Source organism: Lagopus leucura, unplaced genomic scaffold (assembly GCF_019238085.1).
Source record: "Lagopus leucura isolate 7727_CA_CO unplaced genomic scaffold, USGS_WTPT01 Super-Scaffold_100001, whole genome shotgun sequence".
Classification (NCBI taxonomy): Eukaryota; Metazoa; Chordata; class Aves; order Galliformes; family Phasianidae; genus Lagopus; species Lagopus leucura.
In genome coordinates, this window is record NW_024962262.1 from 39,412,746 (window position 1) to 39,435,103 (window position 22,358).

General features: G+C 39.9%; 1 protein-coding gene across 1 annotated transcript in view; it reads right to left on the minus strand.

Moving 5' to 3' along the window:
• EFNB2 (ephrin B2) overlaps window positions 1–21,896 on the minus strand; it is a 43,336-nt gene extending 21,440 nt beyond the window's left edge. Inside the window, exons 1-2 of the mRNA XM_042867771.1 lie at window positions 21,732–21,896; window positions 879–1,162 (exon numbers count right to left, since the gene is read on the minus strand). Coding sequence (XP_042723705.1) covers window positions 879–1,162; window positions 21,732–21,859 — 412 coding nt within the window. The 5' untranslated portion in view covers window positions 21,860–21,896. The remainder of the gene's footprint in view (window positions 1–878; window positions 1,163–21,731) is intronic.
• Window positions 21,897–22,358: the final 462 nt, after the last annotated feature.

Here is a 22,358-nt window from a genome sequence, read left to right on the forward strand (position 1 = left end):
ACTATGACTGCAACTAGAATTAATTTATATGTAAAGCATTTCCATTCCCATTTTTGAAGTACTTACTTAGTGCACTGGTAAAATTACCAATAATTTAAACTAAGAAAAGAAGAAATATATAATGTTGCAGACATTACATGAAATAGTTATCAGCCTATTTGAACAATCCAGTTTCAAGAAGATGGGAGAAATAAGACATACTAGTAGGTGACTTCATTGTAAATGCAAATCAGCCAATGCAGGAAAGGCTTACAGGAAAGAAAGGAAAATGCAGGAAAGGCTCACAGGAAGGCTTAGCTTGGAAAAGACCTCAGAAACCAACCAGTTCCAACCTCCCTGCCATGGGCAGGGTTGCCTTTCACCAGATCAGAATATCCAGGTTCCCATTCAACCTGTCCTTGAACACCTCCAGGGATGGGGAATCCACAGTTTCTGAGGGCAAACTGTTCCAGTGCCTCACCACCCTGTGAATAAAGAATTTCTACCTAACATATAACTAAATCTCCCCTCTTCTGGCTTTAAAACATTCCACCTTGTACTGTCAATATAAGACCATATAAAAAGTCTCTCTCCAGCTTCAAAAGCTGCACACAACCTTTCAGTGTGAATACAGGACATGATATTGTGCGCTAAAGGAGCAGCTCTTTGCAGGCATAGAAGTACAGTCTGATTTGATTTGCACAAATCAAGGAAAAAAAAGACAGAGACCCTATGAAAATTAGCAGTAATATCAAAACATGTTGCCAAGAAAATATTTTCAGGTAAAAAAATACAAACCCATTTGGAGTCTTCTTGGTTTGCTTATAGCAAATGAGGCAAAATACAAAGGAACAAACAATGATAATATAAAGAATGAACGATTGTTATTTTGAACTTACATATGACGTAATAATCTTTGTTCTTCTGAAATTCCAGGCCCCAGAGATTAGGGCTGAATTCTTGAAATTTGATGGTAAACTTAACATCTTGATCTGGCTTGGCACAGTTGAGTAGAGGTGTATTGTCCTTTCTAATAGCACAGCTATCTGCTTGGTCTTTATCAACCATGTAGACCTTATAATATTCATACTGGCCAACAGTTTTAGAGTCCACCTTTGGGCATATAATATCCAGTTTGTCTCCTATCTGTGGATATAGTACCAATCCTTGTCCAGGAAGGAATCTAAAAAGAGAAAAAGAAAAAAAGAGGAAAGAAAAAAAGGAAAATGTGAAACACTTAATAAAATCTCATTCAGAAAACTAGCAATTAAAATGGACAGAAAGGAACAAATACACAGTTTCCAAAGCCAAAATGACAGTGTAAACAAACTAGATCTTAATAGTCTGGGCCTGACTCAATATCAGCAAGATATTTATTTAGATCTTTGAAATTACGGATGGATTGAGTTTTATAGCCAAAGTTCTCTGTTTTGGGAACTCTAGAAGGTTCTGTATCTAGGGCAGCACCACAGTTTCTTCCACATTTGGCCACTTGCAGCAGCCATTGCAGGCTACAATCCTGTCTTTCCACGTTGGTAACATTTCTAATATTCTTGCACATATTTTGCTAATTTTGGATATGGGAGAATGACAAGAATGATTGCTCATTTGGAGCAGCCACATGGGAAAGGAAGCAACTTAGACTTTCAGACTTAACATATTGAAACGTTGATTAATGTTACTGGTATAGCACAAAAGAACATCAGTCACTCATCAGGATGATTTTTACAGGTCTAGGATGGACTGGAGATCTACTTGAGCCAAGGACAGCACATGCTTCCAATAAAACACTTTCAAGATAGTGTGATTGCTACACTACAGTGATTTCTTTGTAAACTCATCATTATATTTATCTTTTTTTTTTTTTTTTCCTTGTGCTATAAATGAAATACGGGTGTGTTTTTGCATTTGTATACACGGAGACTTCTCACATAGACTGACAGAAAGCTTTAGTGTTTGGGGTCAGACTTGATATGTTATCTTTTTCATCAATATTAGTTACCAGGCAAATCTCACTACTTCTTCACTAATGAAAAATATAAATAATTACATATAGTACTGTTTTATCCACAAGTCAAGAAGCCTCCTTCTCACAAGTACAAAAGCCACAGCAGGTTCGTTTGTTCATTTCTTTTCTCCTTAAGATATATTTGCTCAATTAATGCCAGGAAGCATAGTTTTAGAACTACAGCCAATGATACAATGTCCTCTAATGCACAGACCTAAAAGTCTGACTCTCTTTTCTCTTTCTCCTGTCTGCCAGCCTTTTCCAAAGAGCTTCCTTAATGGGGAATCGGCCTGAAAAACTGACTGAAACAATTGCTGCCTAATGAACACCCTTCTACAAGAGCTAGCGCTAAACAGCACACATAGTAAATCTAGCTTATTCACAGGCAGCCTTCCTGGAAACTTATTAGAATATTAAGGTTCAGGAACAAAACTGTAGGCGTAGATTACTCCCAGCCTTTTGCTTTGCTAAAGGAGCCCACCAGCAAGCAGCACTACTGGAAGAGAACCTACAAAATGAGGAAAAAAAGTAGGATGCAATGCCCCAAATTTCAAACACATCATTTGCAACTGCTTGCTCCCATACAATGAGAGTTTATGATCTGTGCTAATTGAGTGGGATTATTTTCACTCACAAAGCCTGTGTAAGAATTATATTTGTTGTGAAGCAGCAAGTAGAAGGACAAAGACATGTAATTACAGATTTAGGGGAAAAGAACAATGAAATGTTGTGGCAAGAAGAGAGACTGTTGATGCATAAATCACTGTGCTCCTTTGTGTCGTGCAGTCTAATTTCCAGACTATAGAAACCAGGCTTGGCCACGACTGTGCAAATAGACGTACACTGGAGACAGGACGAAGCTGCACCACCTCCTTCAGTTCCCAGACGCAACATAAGAATGCAGTGACTACCACATCCCTGAAACTGAAATGGCACCAGAAATGCAAAGGTGGAAATACATCCTCCCTGGAGTCGCCAGCCCTGTGAAGAGCTACCAAGGGAGTGTCTGGCTCTGCAAGGGCACATCAGAAATGCGGAAAGAACTACCGCAGCAGGCAATGTTTCCAAGAGAGTAGCATGGATTCTGACTCAGCCCTTCCTGTGGGAACAATTCTGGCCAGGCAAAGGCAAAGCAACAACATTTCTGGGCTAACCCAGGTCACTGACAGCTGTTATCATCTTGTCTGACCACAACCCAAACTAATGCTGCAGGAGATGAACATTACCCTGTTTCCATCCACCTGCATGCCAGGACAAATGCAATCCTCCTGCTGTTAGTTCTTCATATCATGGAAACGTTTAAGGTTTTTTCAAGGAAGGCCCTTTGCTTTTTAACTGACTAATTTAGATCTGTGTTCTTAATAAATGCAAAATTCATAAGGTTAGAAACATGCACCTGTCTGTCAATATCAATAAAATGACCTAAAAACTGCTGTCAAAGAACAAAAAAAGCTAAAATCTAACCTTGGATTTCATATATAGATTTGTATGATCAACTAGCAGCAATGTATGTTCTCCGTGAAAATTCTGTGCACAATCAGGACAAGTTCAGGGATAGCAGGGAAGCAATTCTCAGAAACAGCCATCAGACAGAAAGCACACTCATGTACCCTGGTTAAGCAGCCAGGAATTGCCCCATAAAAAGCAAAGGACAAAACCACCCCCAGCAGACAGCTAAAGCACATTTTACAAGAGCTTTAGCCCAGGAACTCGTTAGACTTTATGGCAGGGGAATACTCTCACTATGCGCCTGCAGTCTGTACAGTTTTAGCATTAAACTCAGTAAATCTGCTTCCACTTCAGTTTCTCAACTTTTAGGATCTAACGCTGATAGGATTAGGAAAGAAAAAAGGCTGAAATTGAAAGGATTAATCAGAGAACTTGATCATACTGCGTTTTTATTTTCGACAGCTTGTAGCTTTGACTGTGACCTTTACAAGAAAGATAATTTTGCTATCCTTAGTATAACTCAGTAAAACTAGTTTTACTTTCCTTACTTCCTTACAACAATAAAGCACAAATGTGGATGGAGAGAATAAAAAAGCTTCACCTCATGCATTTCAGTTTGACCACAACAACTCAGTGACCACTCCTAACCAGAGGACACTGCTACCCCTCTCTGTTTGCACAGTACTTGAGCTACTGTATTTTCACAAAGACTTAAAGTAAATTATTTGCTGGGTAACAAGCATTTCCTGAAACTACTTAATGACAAGGAACAAGATTAAGACAACTATTTTATGATACTTCTCTAACAACTTTACATCCCAGAAAAAAAAAGGGTGGGGGGAGGTTTGTTAATATATACTTGGCCTTGGTAGAGGCCAATAAAAAATTCAGTGAGGCTGAATTTATCCTAAATCTTTATTTCTGCAAGTGCTGGTGTAGCCTTAAGTATTCTAGGATATAAACACACTTGTAGGGCTGCATCTGTAAAAAATAAAGTTGATTAATTGGGTTTATATTTGAAGTGGGCATGCGCCTTCAGTGACTAAAAAAAAATTTTTTTTTATCCAAACAGAAATATATTAAGGATGGATCAAGAGGTTTCCAGAGTCCTGCAGATGACTCTCAGGGAGGCTGCATTACATCCACGGTTGCTTAGGATACTTACATGGCTCTTTGAGCAGTCGGGAGCAGTGACAGCGCCAGAGCCATTGCTTTCTGTAAAAAGCTAACTTCCTAACTTTCTGCTTCTCAAATATAAATTCTCACTACTGGGAAAGTTACATACCAATGCAGGTTCCTGTACCCCAACAGAAACGTAAAAAAAAAAACAACAAAAACTCAGCTAGTTTCCTGACTCATTTGTTCTAGTAGCCAGATAAAATGACAGGGGCATTTGAACAATCTTATCCATAATTAATAATAGCATTTTCTGTGAGAAAGCACAGGAAAGTAAAAGAAGTACAGTAAAAATGCTGTATGATGAAATTAATCCACTTTCTGTCTGGGAGTTTTGGATACAGAGGACATTTTTGCTGGCAGCCCCAAATTGGTGTATTGTGGGTGACACATGACATCTGTGCAAAGCCCATGGATGTGAAACCCTCCCACACACATCCAGCTAGTCATGCAGCTTAGCGAAAAACAGCAAAATACAGAGTTCTCAAAGCTTTTTAAAAATAAGTTATGCTTAGCTCAAAAAATCACATGCTGCAGTAAGTGGGAAAAAAATAACAGAAAAAAAGAAGGAGCACTCTCTTCCTCACTCCCATCAGTGCTATAGTAATTTTCAGCACTTTACTTTTTTTAAGGTCCTACAGTTCCTGGGCATTAATGTGTCCTAAGTGGTCCAAGTCCTAGAAAAGTTAAATTTGATTTTTTTTTATTTAATTAAAAAATACAGTTTCAAACAGCTTTCTTAAGGACAGCACTTTCGTTGTATAGAAACACAGCACATTCACACAGGCTAAATATTAATGGAACTTTCCTTAATGATAACCATTCAAACCTGCCTAATTACATAATAGTAAATTCTTAATAAAATTAGAACTCTATCTGCCAAAAGATTTTTTTCACTGAGAATATTTGACTGTTCCTCACTAGACAACCATTTCGGAAGCTGCAAAAGCATCAACAGATTTTTTTTTTTCAAAGAAATAAATTTTAGAAAGATTTTTTTAATAAACAGTGATGTAAAAAATATGTTGGCATACTCTTCGTAACTTGTAAAATTTTATATATATATATATATATATACGCACACATGCAAGACACTTATCTTTAACTATACCCTAGTAATTATTAAATAAATGCAGTTTTAGAGAGCATGTTACTACTTGTTGAGAGTCTCTTATATTTAACTGGGGAAACAGTGCCAAAATTCTGTTCTTTAATACCTTACCTGAACTAATCAGTGTAGGCGGTTAGTTTTAAATTAATATAACAAAAACAACCCTAGAAATGTGAACAATCAAGGGGCTTCTTAAAATACAGCCTGAAACCTTCTGTTGGGGAATCCTACCCACTTAGCTTTATGAAGTTTAACTACCAGTCTGACTTTAAAATTATTCATTGAAAAGTTTTATTCAGGAAATGTCATGAACACTAATAGCACAGTGTTAGTCCGTTAGTCCGTTACTTGTGCAAGTGCAAATGGAATACAGAATAGCATGTCACACACTGGTCTTTATTGTTTAAAAAGAATGGTTATTAATAGTTTGTGTATTCATCATCTGGGTTTTGAGAAAAAAAATAAATAAATAAATTAGATCTTGAACATCATTTTGTCTACAGGAAAAGAATTAAGCAAAGCAAAGCTCCTAACAGAGCTTCGTGCAAAGCACGTAAAAAGTTCTAGGAAAGGGTCCTAGTAATTTTAGTGATGTAGCAGTGCCTAACCATAGCCTGCTGAATGAGCTGAAAATATGTGTACTGATTCCTAAAGATTTGAACTGAAAAAAATCCAAAAACACAGACCAAAGTCCTCTATAAAATGAGTCTTTTGCTTCTTGCAGAGCTTTCATATTAGTTTCTGTCATATCCAGTATTACACATAAAGACACACCATGTGGATATAAGATATACACCCAGCTATAAACCCCAAATGCTTTTTTTTCCAGATTCAGTGATTGTATAGGACTGATCTCATGCCAGTTTAAATGGATTAAGCGAACAAGAATTCAATGAAAACAGGATCAGTAACTGCTATGGAACAGACAGAAAAACAGGCTTCATCAAAAAAGATTAATGTGGAGTCTTTGTCTCAAAACAAGTAAGGGACTCAGTTAAAAAGAAAGGCACAACTCTTACATGAACTCTGCAAGAAAAATTACCATAGACTTAACACAGTAAAATGATAGAACTGGCCTTATACAGAGACTAACAAATGAAACTTTGAAAACACAAGAGGAGACACATCTAATATTATTAACATTCTTTTAAGTGAGTTTTGGAAGCTGCTTTTCTTTGCTAGTGCATATTATTAAATTATTTTAATACTATAAAAAGGCTTTTACAGAATATATTAAATAGGTATGTTGTTGAATTTCAATAAAATTTAAGAAGTTTAATCTGCTAACCTTTGTTTATATGCAACATTTTTCCAGGCAGTTAATGAAACTAAACCAATGGTTACTTGCATAAAAACGAATTGAAGAATGGAAGCTAAATGGAATTCAAAGAAATAAATAAACAAATATATTCACATCCCTTAGAATCTTTAATGTTAAGCACCACATTACACAAAGCCAAATTATGAAATACAGTAGCACAGGTTTCTGAAGCCACGGCTCTTGTGTTTCTCATTTCCATTGGAATGGAAGAGTCTCTACAGGGGGCTCAGCAGCTTCTGTAGTTAACCCCCGCAGAAAGCCCATAAATACACTGAAACAGTTCACTGAAACTGTAACTCGGCTCTATTCTGGGTTTTGCCATACACCATTTTGCCCTTCCCCTTTTTTCACCTCCTCATGGCCCATCTTTTTTTACCTCCCCAGTAGCCCATCTTCTTTCAGGCCTCCTGAGAGAAAGCCTTGCAGTGCACTGAAAGAGGGAACACTCACGGATTTATTTTCTTTTAAACACCACCCTGGAGACAAAATGGTAAAAAAAAAAAAATAAATAAAAGTGCCACCATTTTGTCTCTCAAGCAGCCACACAAATTGATGCCGCTCTCTGTGACTTTTCCTGAACCCTCATTGAAGTCAGTTGCAAAACATTCACTGACTCCACTAGGGCATGCTCATGTAACACACTCACAAATGAATGCTTAGCTTCCTGTACAAAAAGGAATATTTAATGTGTTTACTCAAAATTCTAAACGGACAGAGAACAAAGCATGCATGAAATTTTAGTTGTTTCATTTAGCAATTCGTTATTCTACTCTTTGTAAAATACCACAGGAAAGCATTCAAAATACAGCAAATAATTTTTTATAGGCATAAGAATTTGCTGAGAGTGCATACACTTTTCTCCAAATAAGACTTTTTTTTGCATGGATCTGCAAGATTTGACAGTCAAATTGTACCATCACATCACAGTCCTTAAGGCACAGAGCTTGCAGTGTATAGTAGAACACCCACGGACACAATGACTCTTCAAACACATTGGGAAATGCCTCCTTGAACGATGTGTCATGATAACCAAATAACTCCTGTGACTATTGCTGCTGCAGACATATATATGCTCACTTCTACTTTCCATTCAATGTAAGAGACACAAATCTAAAGCAGCCTTGCACTTGACAGAGCCCAATACCTGCAACTGTGACAAGTCTGGTGATAACCATACCTACTCCTTCATTTCCCTATAGATGGAAGGTCACCTGGAGCCTGACACAAGATACATCTTTTTGGAGACTCTTCCATGCCTTGGGCCTTGCTGTACAGCTGAATTCCTGCTGTTCCTGCTGCCAGAGATGGGCTAGCTTTGCTGGAAAAACACCCTTTTCCTTGCCGCTTGGTTCTCACACACAAAGCAAAGCAAAAAAATAAAAATAAAAACCACCTAGTTATATAAATAAAATCTTCAGTCATCTTGAGCTTTGCCTATCATCCCTTGACATAAATCCAGGCTGTAAAATTAATGTGCAGTTTTCCTCCTGTAAAAGGAAAGCACATTTTCCTCAGCCTTAAAAACTTCTTTGAGAGCAAACATCTATCTAGTTTTTTTTTGTTTGTTTGTTTCTAGATTCTTTGGTTTTTTGTTTGTTTATTTTGTTGTTGTTGTTGCCCGTAGAACAGTCAGTCTATATCAAAGGGAAACAAGATCTGGGCTTTTTTTCACAAAGCAGTGCATACTTTAAGGCTTGTAACACTGAAAATTTATACAATTTGATATTTTATCAATGATGGTGAAGGATTTTTTATTAGGTTTTATATTTAACTTTTCTACTTGATCTTCACATAAAGCACTATTATTACCAATTAACTTTTTGCATTACTGTGCATAAAGCAGTTACTGCTTTGCTAGAAGCACATACAGCACTACAGAATTGTGATCTACTTACTAAATCAATGCTGGTTATCACCAAAGAACCCTAATGTGCTTCAGAACAGGCTGCTAATTAAGAGGAGAAAAAAAAGAAGAAGAAAAAAAAAAAAAGATGGATAAGACCAACATTTAACTTGTAAGTGTATTAAGTGTGTTGTAATATAATTTCATCAGCATTTACAAAAATATGAACCATCACAACAGTGCTGGACTTATTTAACTTCAACAAAGAGGGAATTACTCCTCAAATTGTTGCCTGCTATCTCTCACGTACAAGCATGCAGACACACAAACACACTCTCTCTTTTACTGCAGCTCAGCAGAAACATGCTTTCTACGTAGAGTTTAAAAACTGCAAGTGGCTGCACTGGAGAGCAGAAGCCACTCTGTATAAATGGCTTATTCTGAGGAATTTCTGAAAGAGAAAACACTCAGTAGGTGCATTGTAATTAGTTGCTCTTTCTAGTTACCTCTTGACAAATGATGCATGTGGGTCTGGATGGGAGCCCAACTCTTGACCCATGCCACCACTACACACTTCAGTACTTCAAGCAGAAACCTCTAGCCTCAGCACTCTTTTCATTTTGTTTTTCCAGAAAGGCAGCATTGGTAGTGCACAAAATGAGAACTAGACATGATTAGCAATGTTGGAATTCTTTCAGAAATGCTTCATATAGCTATGCCCTAAATATATCTGAGGGCAGCCTTCCGCCTTCAATTCCTTCCAAATATGTAGCATGTTTCAGGATTAGGTTAAAGGACAGAACATGGACACATAACCTCCGAGCACTGTTCCCACAATGCTTACAGACACACTTTTGCTATATTTGCGAGCTTTTCAAACAGAAAATATTCATACGATCATTATTCCAGATATAGAAGATTATAAGCCCGTTGAGAAATACAACTTTTACCACAAAAAAAAGCACCTTTTAAAAAATAAACATTTTTTGGATAGCACTTTACTGCCCCCTTTTGCACTTTAACATTAGAACAGGTTTCAACATATGCATGCTTTTATGAAACACTGTTAAGAAATAGGTTAAGACAACGGCACAGTGTTTATACAGTAAGAGATTATCAGGCACTGCTCTGGGGACATCCTCTACTTACCCGAACTGTAAACAAGTGAAACATCTAGCCTTCATTGTCCCTGATTTTCCATAGAAGACATCGGTGAAGGGTGGTTTAAATGACCATTTTCCATTTCAATCTGCATGTACATAGGCAACGCAGAAAGAACTAGTGTTCATTAACACTAGTTGTCCTTCTGTCACAATTTTCTAAAGCACAGATCATCTGCAACTTGAATTTGGATTTATTCAACAGGAAGAAAAGAATGACAAAGGGCTTTCTAGTCCGAGGCCATTCATGTGTTAGCAATCTCTTAACTGAAAGGATGGGTGTATCCTTCAGAAGAAAACTTCACAAACTGGCAGGCAAGGATATTTTCATGAAAGGTGAAGACAAGAAGCCTAGACATTCAAATACCCTGCAAGCCTACAGGCATAAACCCGTTCTGCAACTCCACACTGCAATTACAGTCAGTGCAGAATTCATGTGTGTCTGTGTGTGTCCACATATATCTACAAAAGATAATAAATCTATAGTCTAGTGGCCAGTTATTTACAAAATACTAATTCATTATGACAGAGCCAGAGGGGGACTCATCCTACCCTCACCCCTCAGCTTCCACTTGACAAAGTCCATGTGCTGCTGCGTACGCTTGTATTTAAACTTAATCCATTTTCCTCTGTCATCCTACAATTACAATACAAGTCACAATAATATTAAATTTCACTGCCTACAGCATTGCACAATTGAACCATTACTGTAATGAAAACTGACTCCCTTTGATATTAACACTGGTGTTTTCTCTCATTTGCTAGCCATGAAATACAGGAAGAGACCAATGTTGTTTTAATTAAAGAATTGTTGTTCAAAATATGCTACTGGGAATATTAAAGTAGTTCTTTACTCTCTCAGCAAAGATAATCAGGTATTTATATGGTTTGGGTTTTTGAAAAAAATAAAAGAAGTCTGTGCCATGGATTCAGCGTAACACAAAACCACTGCTCTACTTGTGCTCACAGAAGCAGGGCATGCCAAACCTAAGAATCATGGCGCTTTGTTGAAAAGATGCAGAGCGGTAGTTAGCATGGAACACAAAGTCAAACCAAACCATGTGTGCTTCTTACAGAAGTCACTGAAGTCTTTGCTGTTAGAAATCTAACAGAGACCAGCTGGCATTTGCCAAAAAAACACTTTTCAAGAAGAGCACTGTAAATCACAGGCTATGGATGGGAGAAATAAACAATGAAAACAGATTGTTCTATTGCTGCGCTGTTCTGCACTCTTCTCCACCATTTTTATTACAGAAACAAATCTTATGTCAGCCACAACACAGGGAAACAAACCAAGGTTTTTGGTCTTCCTCCTCTTGACTACAATTTGTTCACACCTGTACAGTCTTGTCCCAAGACATGCTTCAAGCAAAGTCTATAAAAGAGGGCAGGGACTGTCTTGTTTCTTGATGAGACATTAATTATCAGTGATGATATCTCAAATTCAAAGAAAAAAAAAATTCAGCTGCTTTGCAGTTGTTAGAGAAGATATTACTGCATACCATTTGCCTGCATAAGGAAACAGTGGAAGTGGAACAAGTTGTTAAGTCGCAACATTCAGGAAAAGCTAGGCCAAATCAACTACACCATCATAAGACAAAACAAATGCATTTTGGCAAACCTTTGCTTCGCAAAGATTTTCAGAATTTAGCTACAACTCTCTTTATTTCCCATATTGCATTCTTTTCCTATTTATTAAAAAAATACAGGTCTGGATGGGAAAAAATGACCTTGAGCAAAAAAAAAACCAAACAAATGAGACACCTGCACCTCACATTAACCCAATGTAGGGATCCTATGTTAAATACCAACTTTTTTGAAGTTTGATTTGCAGAAGCAGAACAAAATACATTTGCTGCTGCCACTTCCAAGACAGCAGTAACATCTGAACTACTAAAAATCAGCTTTTGGTCCACTGCAGTAGTGAGCCTCTCAAATTAAGATAAACTGACTGTAGAATGGTTTATACACTCCTGCAAAGGTCCAGAGGTGTACTCATCACTAGACTGGAAATCCTTACCCAGCTGGAAAAGGGGGTTCACCAAGCAGCTGGAGACTGCAGGAGCCTCAGCCACTCCATTTGACTCCACTCACTGCTCTGCATTTGGCAAAGTTTTGTCTCAGCCTCTAGCACAGGCAGGTTCAGAATAGCCATTTAGGAACCAATGGGTTACCTTTCAGGGGGTACACCTATACCGGTTTGGGGATCAGCAGAGTTGTTCACAGCACAGTTGTCTGTAGAAAAGCATTAGCATCACACTGAATTGCAAGCAAAAAGGACATAAAACTTGGTACTGGCAGAGCTACTGGTGCAGATACAGACCTGCTCAAGCTGTCCCAGAGAGCAAGAAGGATCACCACCGGCACGGCTGCCCTGACAGCTGGCAAGGTACATGGAAATTAAGAGTCATTCCAAGTGCAGACAGAGCTGTAGCTTCTGACATCACTTTCTGATAGAAAGAAATGTAATGAAGCTTCAGAGAGATGTGTATTTGTTCAACCCCAAAAAACCTTTTCACACTGGCTTTGGTTCAAGACAGCTCATGCTTAAATTCGTCCCGCTTCAGCAAAAATATTCAGCATTCAGCACATGCTCAACATGAGCTCTTCTGAATGAGGACAGTTTTCTGAGTCAAGCTCTAGGAGCACAGCTCAATCTTATTCACCTTGCTGTCATGCACTGAGAAGATTACAGTGAGCAGTAAATTTGTAAGATCTTTTGTTTCTCTCCAAAAACAATGTGAAAACTGTCTGATAAAATAAAAACAAAAGGATCAATGACTACCACCAAAAATCACATATTTTAGAATATTTATCATGCAGACCAGGAGTCTTGTCTTCCAACATGACCTGTTCAGCTAACCCATACATCTTGGAAACACAGAGGTAAAAAAAAAAAAAAAAAAGAATTGAAAAAGCTAACAGCCAAGTGTTGTGCAGTGATTAAACTAAACTGCTTCTGAACTAAATTGAAATTAATTAAAAAAGCAACTTTATACGGACAGTGAATGCTATGAGACTGCAAAACCTCCAAAGAAGTCAAGATGTACCTCACTTCAAATCTACACTTTCATCCCACCAGGTTGGTGGGATGAAACCAACCACTGTTCAGGCAGCAGGTAAGCAGATGGAAACGACCAGCAAAAACGAAAATGCAAAATGATGCAGCTCTTGAAGAGTATGAACTGTAGTTATGTGTGCTTTCACCAGCACTTGGTGCATAGGTTCCTTAAACAAACTGCTTCAAACTTGCAGAACATCAAAAGCCAGATGGGCCTTCCTGAATGAATCCACAGGCAAGGAGCCAGGATTCCCGTCTACTGCAGAAATAGGCCTGGACTTGATTTAAGTCTTCTCAGTTCTGACAGCCTGGTGTCTGGCAGATCTCCCAGTTCAAAATAAAATAGCTTTCAATTGCAACTAGGCTTTAACTAATAATAATAATAAATTTTAAATCCCTCTTATTAGCTTTAACATGCACTTCCCTTTACAGAGCATTGTTCACTTTTCCCACCACTGTTTTTGGTATGGGTACCTAAGTAAATACACTGTTCAAATGAAAGCTAACAAAATAGTGAGAAGTAATTTACAGCACCACAGATTTTTCAGGCTAACATATCATTCCAGTATCTAACCTATCCTCCTGTGCAAGGTAAACCATGTAATTTCTTGTTTTCATTGATGCACAAAACTTGTTTATTCTTCAAAGAGTACACAGTTCCAAATGCTACTAAAGAGAGTTTTGGAAATTCTATTTTAGCCAATAATTGAGACATTTTAAAAGAACACTATAGGCAAAAAAGAAACTTATGCATATGCTCTACATCAGGAATGATTCACCTAGCAACATAATCCTCTATGAGCCTTTATCTTTTTTGGCTTGGGACCCGTGTTTAATACCAGAAGAAAGCACAGACTATTACATCAAAGTTTAAATCAGCTGCATTATAATTATCATGCTGATACCGCAATAAACAGTGGGTGTTGGCTGGCCAGGATTGCCAAAAAAGATAGAGGTCCTGCCCTTATTCGCTGTATTTGACAATGTATATAATCACATCAAAGGAAAGTTCTCTGCATCAGAGCTGGCAGAAAAAAAGGAACCTGGATGTTCTCTTCTTCAAGGAAAATGATAGATTTTGCTTGTTGCATGAAAATTCAAAATTTTGCCTATAATAATAATAGTAATTTTAAAAACCCAAACAATTACACTGTACAGCCCTTGAAGGCAAATGTAATTCCGAAGTCACTGGAAATATTTTCATGGAGTTGAACAGGAGCTAGACAGAAGCCTTAAACATGCTTATCAGCTTAAAAATGAAAATACAAAATCCTTAAAGACATATTCAAATATGGAATTTAAAATTATTGATTGTTATCCTGTATTTAAGACTGCTTGAAGATTTTTGAGTATCTGGCTAGCCCTGAACATATATTTATAACAAAAATAACAAAACCATCAACTAATTCAGGCTGAGACTGCAGACATTATTATTTTAAGGAATTTCTATGTGTGCTTTAGCAGTTCAGTTTCGAAGACCTAGTTTACTTGATGGCAGAGGAGCAATGGCAAAACTGTTTTTTGTTCTGCTTCTTGATTTTCATACTTGGCGTTCAGAAATAGACTGAGTGCAAATATGCTTGTTTTCTTACTTCCTCAATGCTTTTTTTACCCCCTCAATTAGGGAAACGAAGTGCAAGTTGCAAAACCTCCGTGTTTTAAGTGCATCTCTGAATTGACGTGCAATAGAATAGTGCAAACTGGTTCAGGAAAGTGAAACCTGCAGATTGTTTGGGACACAGCTCTGGCACCCCCAGCACAGGAGGCCCTCCACAAAGGATTACCTACTTCTTTCTGCGCCTTGCTGAACGGACTGAGTCTTATCTTGCACATTTCTGAAATGTGACATGACAGGCAGGTTCGAAAGCTAAATGTTGGATAATGGTTGGCAAACAAAGGACATCGGTTTTTGCATTATTTCTTTAATTACTTTAACCCTTGTTCTAACAGAAAGCATAAGGCCAGAGTAATTCAGCTTCTCTCTTTGTCATTTGCCTGCCATAAATATGCACCAGTCTGCATTTGAAAAGCTGAAGGAGGCCGCAAGCTTGCTGGACATTTATCATGCTCTGTTCCCTGTTAACAAGCAAATACTTTAGCTGAATGGCCCATTAGCAATCATTGTCAAATGCAGAATGCAAGGTGCTTGGATGTGACCGGCCTGTAAATTAGATGAGGGTGCCCCTGCGCTTTGGATAATTTCAGCAAATGAATTGGATCTTTTGATACAGATTTCTGAAGGTTAAGCTGCAAAAGAGGAAACATATCTGAGTACTTCAGACTTACGCCAATCTGTTCGGCTCCCTATATGCACTTGTTTACTTTTCGTTTGCTAAATCACATCGACATCAGCAGCTTGACAGTTTGGATTCTGGAGTTCCCTTTCCAGGCAGAACTGTGAAGCATTCCAGCTTACTATAGGGTAGGATAAGAATGATAAATTCACGCATGTAATTAACATCTTCATTTAAAAAAAAAAAAAAAAAAAAAAACCTGAAAAAGTATCCAAGCCACTGCCAAACAAACAGCATGAATCCCATTTTGCCTAGCTCATCCGAGGCTCATTCTCACTAAAGAAAGACACAACTGTTATTGTAGGCTTGGTGCTTTTTTTCCCTTATGTCTAGACTGCCTAACAAATGCAGAGTACTTTCTTTTTCCCCTCAGTAGACAAATGAGCAGGCAATAAAGTAAATATTTCTCTTTCGAATGGTAACCCCGATTTGCAATGTAATGCTGACTTGAAGTTCTGGGCGTTTATGGTTGCTATTTGGGTAGAAAAGCAAGCCTTAACTACTTGGAAGGCACTTTATGAGAAAAGGCAAGAAAAAAAAACACACAAGCAGCTGCATGGGAGAGGTATTTTACTACCTTTGCAGCTGCAGATCGCTTAAAATAAATGACAAAGCAATGGCTATATTCTGCAGGCCGAACCAAGAAGCTGACAGCAAACTCATCCCAATGACTGGGGATGGGGGGGGGGGGGGGGGAGATGCTTATCTCTGTTCATTTCTAGATTTCAGGCAGCCTTTCAGGAGTAAACACCACCTAGAGACTAAGCCAATCAATTCGGTTATCTGCAAGCTTTCCTGATAAATAGGAAAGAATGCTGTTTTTGGCTTTGGCTTCTATTTTTCCTACTACTTTTTTATTTTTGCACAAGAAATGCCTTCATATTACCCGGCTGAGGCAAGGACAACGCAGCGTGTTTGTGCTGCTCTCACGGAGTTTGGGATTGACAGCAAGGCCCAAAACACATCCGAAATCACAAGGTCTCTGTTTTTACGGGCAGATAACCCTAGCCCCACCTGTCCATGTGCAAGTGAACGAAGGGAGGCACATGGCTGCTGCCAGGCCAGGCCTCAAGGAACAAGGCTTTCCAAGCCTCATCACTGCAGCCTGCCGCTTCAGCCAGCCCCTTCTCCAGATGGAGCAGCAAAATGAAATCTATCTTTACCATATTATACACCACCAATGAGCAAGAACTGAGCAGCTTTTTTTCTTCGCTGCTTTACCCAGCCCGAGCCACAAGTAGGGCTTTCATACCTCCTAATCCCGCTCCCAAGTTCTGTGCAGCTCTCACATAATGCCCCGCAGCCCCGAGCAAGGCCCTTAGTCTCCAGCACCCCTTTCAGAGACGTGTCATTTCTAACATCAAGCTAATCTATATGTTGCCATGGCATCACCCTTTATCTGCCTTTGCATCTTATGAACTGCATGGATTTACCACATTATTTTTATCTGAAAGACAGAAAATGGTGGTTTTATTGCCATACAATCAGATTACTGCTGCTAGTTTCTCTATGCCTTTTTACCATACTTCAATCAAAAGGGATCAGTTTCTTTATACTCTGCCCTTGATTTACATTACATCTGTAAAGACCTAGTCTGGGTTGTAATCCCCTTATTAACTATGACCAGGGTTGATTTGCCTAAAAATAAAAGCAAATTGTGTCAGACCTTTTCACTTTGTTTTTGATTCGGAACTACAAAATGGATTACACTACAGAAATCTTCAGAGTTCACACGGCCGGTATAGTGCTGAATTTAAAATGGGAATTAAACAAGTTAAACATGGGAGCTGTGTCAACGGTTTACATTTTCCATCATGGGAGAAAGGCTGAGCTGCGTTTGTCTTTGTGTTCCCCAGCTTTAAGGAGACAATGAAGCCACAGGAGTTTTTCCAAGCTCTTCTGACACCGTGGTCCCTTTGCCATCCTCCCTTCCTCTGCTTTCCAGGCAGCTCCCTCCCAAACTCCGCTCCCCCGCCACTCCCTTCTCCCCTCCGCCCCAGAACCGTGCTCTGCTTGAAAGTTTATAGTTCCACGGCACTGCATATTTTAATCAAAATATTTCAAGCAGTGTAACATTCCTATTTAAGTTTCCACAATGCCTCACAAAGAATGAGCTCATAAGCAAATCCATGTAGATTGTATGATAAATGACCTGAAAAACAGGTTCCTTTATGTCAGCAGTCAAGGCAGGCAGACATAAGGCTCACATGAATAACATTTTAATCACTACTTTTTTTTTTCCCCCCCTCAGAAGAACACTTTCTTCTCATTTGCAATAAGCAATTTCAAGTACTGCAGGTTGTGTGACAGAGGCAGACCAGATCCTTGAAGAAGCTGCTGTGCAGGCCTGCAAGGCCAGTATCTGTGCCAGAACATCACCACCATCACTTCAGGCCCTCCACCACCTTCCCACTGCAGGAATCTCGGATGAATCTGAGACCATCCTAAGTATCACACCTCAAGCAATGAAAACAGGAAGGAGGAAGGGAGAGAAAAAAAATAAAAATAAAAAAAAAAGAGGGAAGGAGGTGTGTGGGAAGACAGAACTTTGTGATTCTAGCTTGACTTTTAGTCACTGACTTTCTAAAGGCAATTACTTCATTAAACAAAGTGAAACAATACAGCACAGCTTACAGATAACATACTTTACAATAATTGCTATAAGTCATATAGCAATTATACTGCACATATGAAAGGCTGGAGAAAATAACCAAGTGAAAAAATTCGGCTGCCAGCTCATTCTAAATTCATTTTGCTAACTCACTTGTCTTAATACCTGGCTACAAACACCAGAGATATCAAATGGACTGGAGGCCACCACTCACTGCTTGTATTAGTGTGCCAAGTGTCAACAGCTATGTTTTGGGTACAATTTAGAAGCATGTGTTTAAATCGTTTTAGCCTTCCACTCCTGTTTCTTCAGCTTGAAGCTGCAATTGTTGAGGTTAGAAAGTGCACTCCCATGACATTCGACTCCCAAATAAATTCTTGTCTAGCAAGAGGCTACCAAACATGTTGTGAGATATCGTTTTAGCAAGCTCTTTGTGCTTCGCCGGGCTCACTTGTCCTGTGGAACAAGGACTGTCCATTACCTACAGTTTATCATCCTGACAAAATGTGAGGAATGTGGATGTGAAAGCACTAACAATTCCACCCCTGGTGCTTTCTCCTTTTTTCTCTCTATATTAAAACCGACAAGATTAACCCAAATGCAGACTGCAGAGCATAGTTCAAGGGGCTATTCAATCAGTAGTGAATGTGCATTTGTTTACCTACAAAAATAAGAATTTCAGATACAATGAGCAGCAGACTAGTCTATATGCCGCTGAACAGACCATTTAACAGGGTCATCAATTGTAGTTTATTTTATTGGTTTCTGACATCTGAGCATACATTCAGAGATGGACTGTGAAATATCCCATATATAATTGGTTATCAGAGATAGAGAAAAATAGCTATGTAATCTAACTTAATCAGTGTCAAATGCAGCAGTTCTGAGGATAAGCTACCACATGTTACCAAGGAGAACTGCTTCGCTCACCAACCTATGGCACGAAAGGCATAGCAACACTGAGACAGAAACAATGGGTTCTGAATGAGATTTCTCTGAGGTTTGACTGAAATGCACTCCACAGTGCTATGCTCCATCATACATTTCAGAGGCAGCACTCAGCGCCTGGGAGGTGTAACAGAGGAAATCTATACACATTGTTTATCTTGGCAGAAACGGCAAAGGCAGAAAGTCCCCAATTAAAAACTACCAACAGGAATTAAATGTACAGAATACGTTTTTTTCACTGTACTTTCAATATCATGAAATCTACTGTTGTTCAAATGAGAAGTCTGTAACACCTACAAACGCATCTGTAACAATGACACTTAGCCTCCCAAGCTATAAAGTCACAGGTATAATTATCTTGTGTGTGTCACTTAAATACACCTCCTGTGATTGGGCTGAGGCAGTGAAAGCAGAGCTCTGGGAAGGGAGAAAAGCAGGAGAGCAGGGCAGGGAAGTCTGTGTTCAAACAGCTACCACAAGCTCTCAATCCCTGCCACCTGCTAGAAATTACAACCTCTAAACTTCAGTGCAAAACCAATTCAGTTTGTATGTTCACCTTAACCTAAAATTTATTATTTCTTACTTTATATTAACCTGACTAATAACTTCTCCCAGCATTTAATTGCCTACCTGTTCGGCAGATTTATGCACTGAGGCTTTCAATGGAGTTAAATGCATAGCTTCCCTGAATACATTAACCAGCACTAAAGATAGTTATTATTTTGAGCCTGGAAAGGAGCTTTATTATGCTATGCTGAGATCCATTCAGCAGCTTACTTCTCAAGCAGCTTGAATTCCCAGTGAAGACAACCTGTCTAAGGAGAAATTATTCAGTATCCTTCAGGCAAACAATTGTGACAAGAATTAGTAAGAAATCCTGCTCCAAGAAGTGGAACTGTCTCACCGGCAGCAATATCGGTAATGCATTTGTAAGCTTCCTCAAAGTAGAGGCCTCCGAGTGGCCTATAAATCACTAGCCCCAGCAATTGAAAAGACTAATTTTAATAGTGTACTTCTTCACTGTGGTGATTAAGCCTCAATGAATCACTCAAGAAAACTCAATTACATCAACAGCAGAACCTATTTTTAAGCATGCATTTAAGTTGAAAAAGTGATTAGATATTATCATTAGATCTACCGTTAACAACATTCAAGCAAAAAAAAAAAAAAAAAAAAAAGAAAGCAGGTTGGAAACGGAACAGCTGCAAAGGCCGGAGCAGCGGCTGTTCTGTATTGGAAGAGTGACCTCTGTAGGAAAACACCGCGTACAGGGTTGAGGAAGCACAGCCTCCCCCTTCCTGCCGGGCTGCGCCCTGAGCACAGCAGGCCCACTCGTGCAGCGCAGCCCGGCCCACAGCTGCCACCACAGCGAGCTCAAAGTGCATGATAAAGCCCGCCGCAAGCCGGGCGGTTGGCTTTATTCTCAGGTGTCCTGCCATATCTTTCCTCAAGCCAAATAAATGCTTTGGCTGCACGCAGCATGGAAGTGCAGAGTCAGAGACCAGAGCTAAACTTTGTTATCTTAACAGGCTTCCCACCTGGTGTATATGTGATGTGGTCATTTGTCACACAGTACTGGGAGTAAGAATATAGCCGTGGGTAGTCTGCAGTGTTCCTGTCAGTCTCCCTTTTTTTTTTTTTTTTAAAAAAAAAAAAAGACTAGAAAACTTATCTGGAAAGAAGTCTCACAGCAAATATTTTACTTACTGCTGATCTCTGCCAGTGTTTTTCAATGATTTTTTTTTTCCTCCAATAGTGATGGGGAATGATGACAGCAAAGTGAGCCTACTTGGTCAACATAGGCTGCCACTTTGAGCCCAAACTTGGAAACCTTCCCCAAGTTTTCAGAGTCTGCCACCCACGCAGGATTAAACCCCAAATCCAGGAAATTCTCCTTTCTTTTCATTTCTGCACAACATTTCCTCCAAAAAGTCCCTCGGGAATACAGACGTGTACTCACTGGATTTAATGGGAAATTTAAAATTCAATTAATTCAGTGCATACGGTTTGCTTTTAAATACATATATCATTAAAGACGCAGTATGAGTTAGATGAAATTACTCCAACTCATTTCTGGTGGGAAGCTTCCTATTTCATTACAGACTTTCTCCCTAGCATGGAAAAACGTTGCTAAGGTGCTGCTCATCACCCAAGTTCAAAGGGATTCACCGCTGGAGAAAGCCAACTTTTACTTTGCATACGTCAAAAATGAAAGGGACAAAAGTTCTCTCATCCTGTAGACTTCCCCTCAGAAGAACGGCCCACTTTCCAAAAAGTTCCTGTTCCCCAAAGCATTCATTATTTCTTATGCTTAAGCTCCTATTTTAAGGGTGTGCTTTGATAGCAAAGCTCTGGGAGCGCATGTATTTTTTTGCCTGGGTTTGTTAATGAAGAATGACACTAAATGGTTGTGTGATGGGTAATGCTTAGTTCATTACTCACTGCCATGTGCCTTGATACCATCAACTCCACAACCAAATTTAGCCCTGCTATAAGCAGATGGAGCTTCGCTGGGCTCAGCGGGCTGAGCGTGCATCTGCAGACGGAGAAGTTGAAGAGGATCACCCCGCAAGAAGAGGTTCCCTCCCACACCCCGGACAGGGGGGGGACGGCCCCGCACGGTTCGGCTCAGGGCCACCGCCCCTCCCAGGTTCCCTCAGCCCCTCCTGGCAGAGCCAGACGACGGGGGTACCCCCCAACCCCGCTCCCTCCCGGCAGGGCCGAGTCCCCATACCCCGTCCCCGGACTGCGGAGGAGGGCTGCTACTTACTTGGGGTTGGAGGAATTCCAATAGATGGGGTCTAAAACGATGGACTTGGCCAGCGCAGTTCTCCATAAAACCATGAGGGCTCCCCAGCAGTACTTGCAGGCGGAGGCGTCGCGCCGCCGCGCTGCCATGGTGCCGACGGGCGGCCCCGAGTCCCCCGCCCGGCTCCCCCGCACCTGGCGGCGGGGGCTGCCGCTGTCCCCGGCCGCCGGGACGGGGCGAAAAGGCGAAAAAGACGCGCTGCGGCGGTTTGTCGGAGGCTGGGCGAGAATCGGCACCGATCTACTGAGTCATGTATGCCAGGCGCGTGTGGGCACTCCTTCCGCGGGGTAAAGATCCAGGCCACCTCCGGAGCGACGACGGCAGGAACGAGCAGCACCTCAGTCCTTCCTCCTGCTCGGGATTCCCCGACTGCCTCGGAAGATGCCACTCACACTGCCAACTCCCATTTGGATCCAGTGCGCCGTACACATTCACAGTGTCTAAGGCTCGCGTGAAACGGAGTAGAAATAATAATAATACTAAAAACAATAATAAAAAAGCGGTGGGAGAAATCAAGAGGTTAGAGCAGTGCCACGACTGAGGCTCCTCCCGCAGATCTCTCTCAGCACTCCCCGCAGCGTGAGGTCC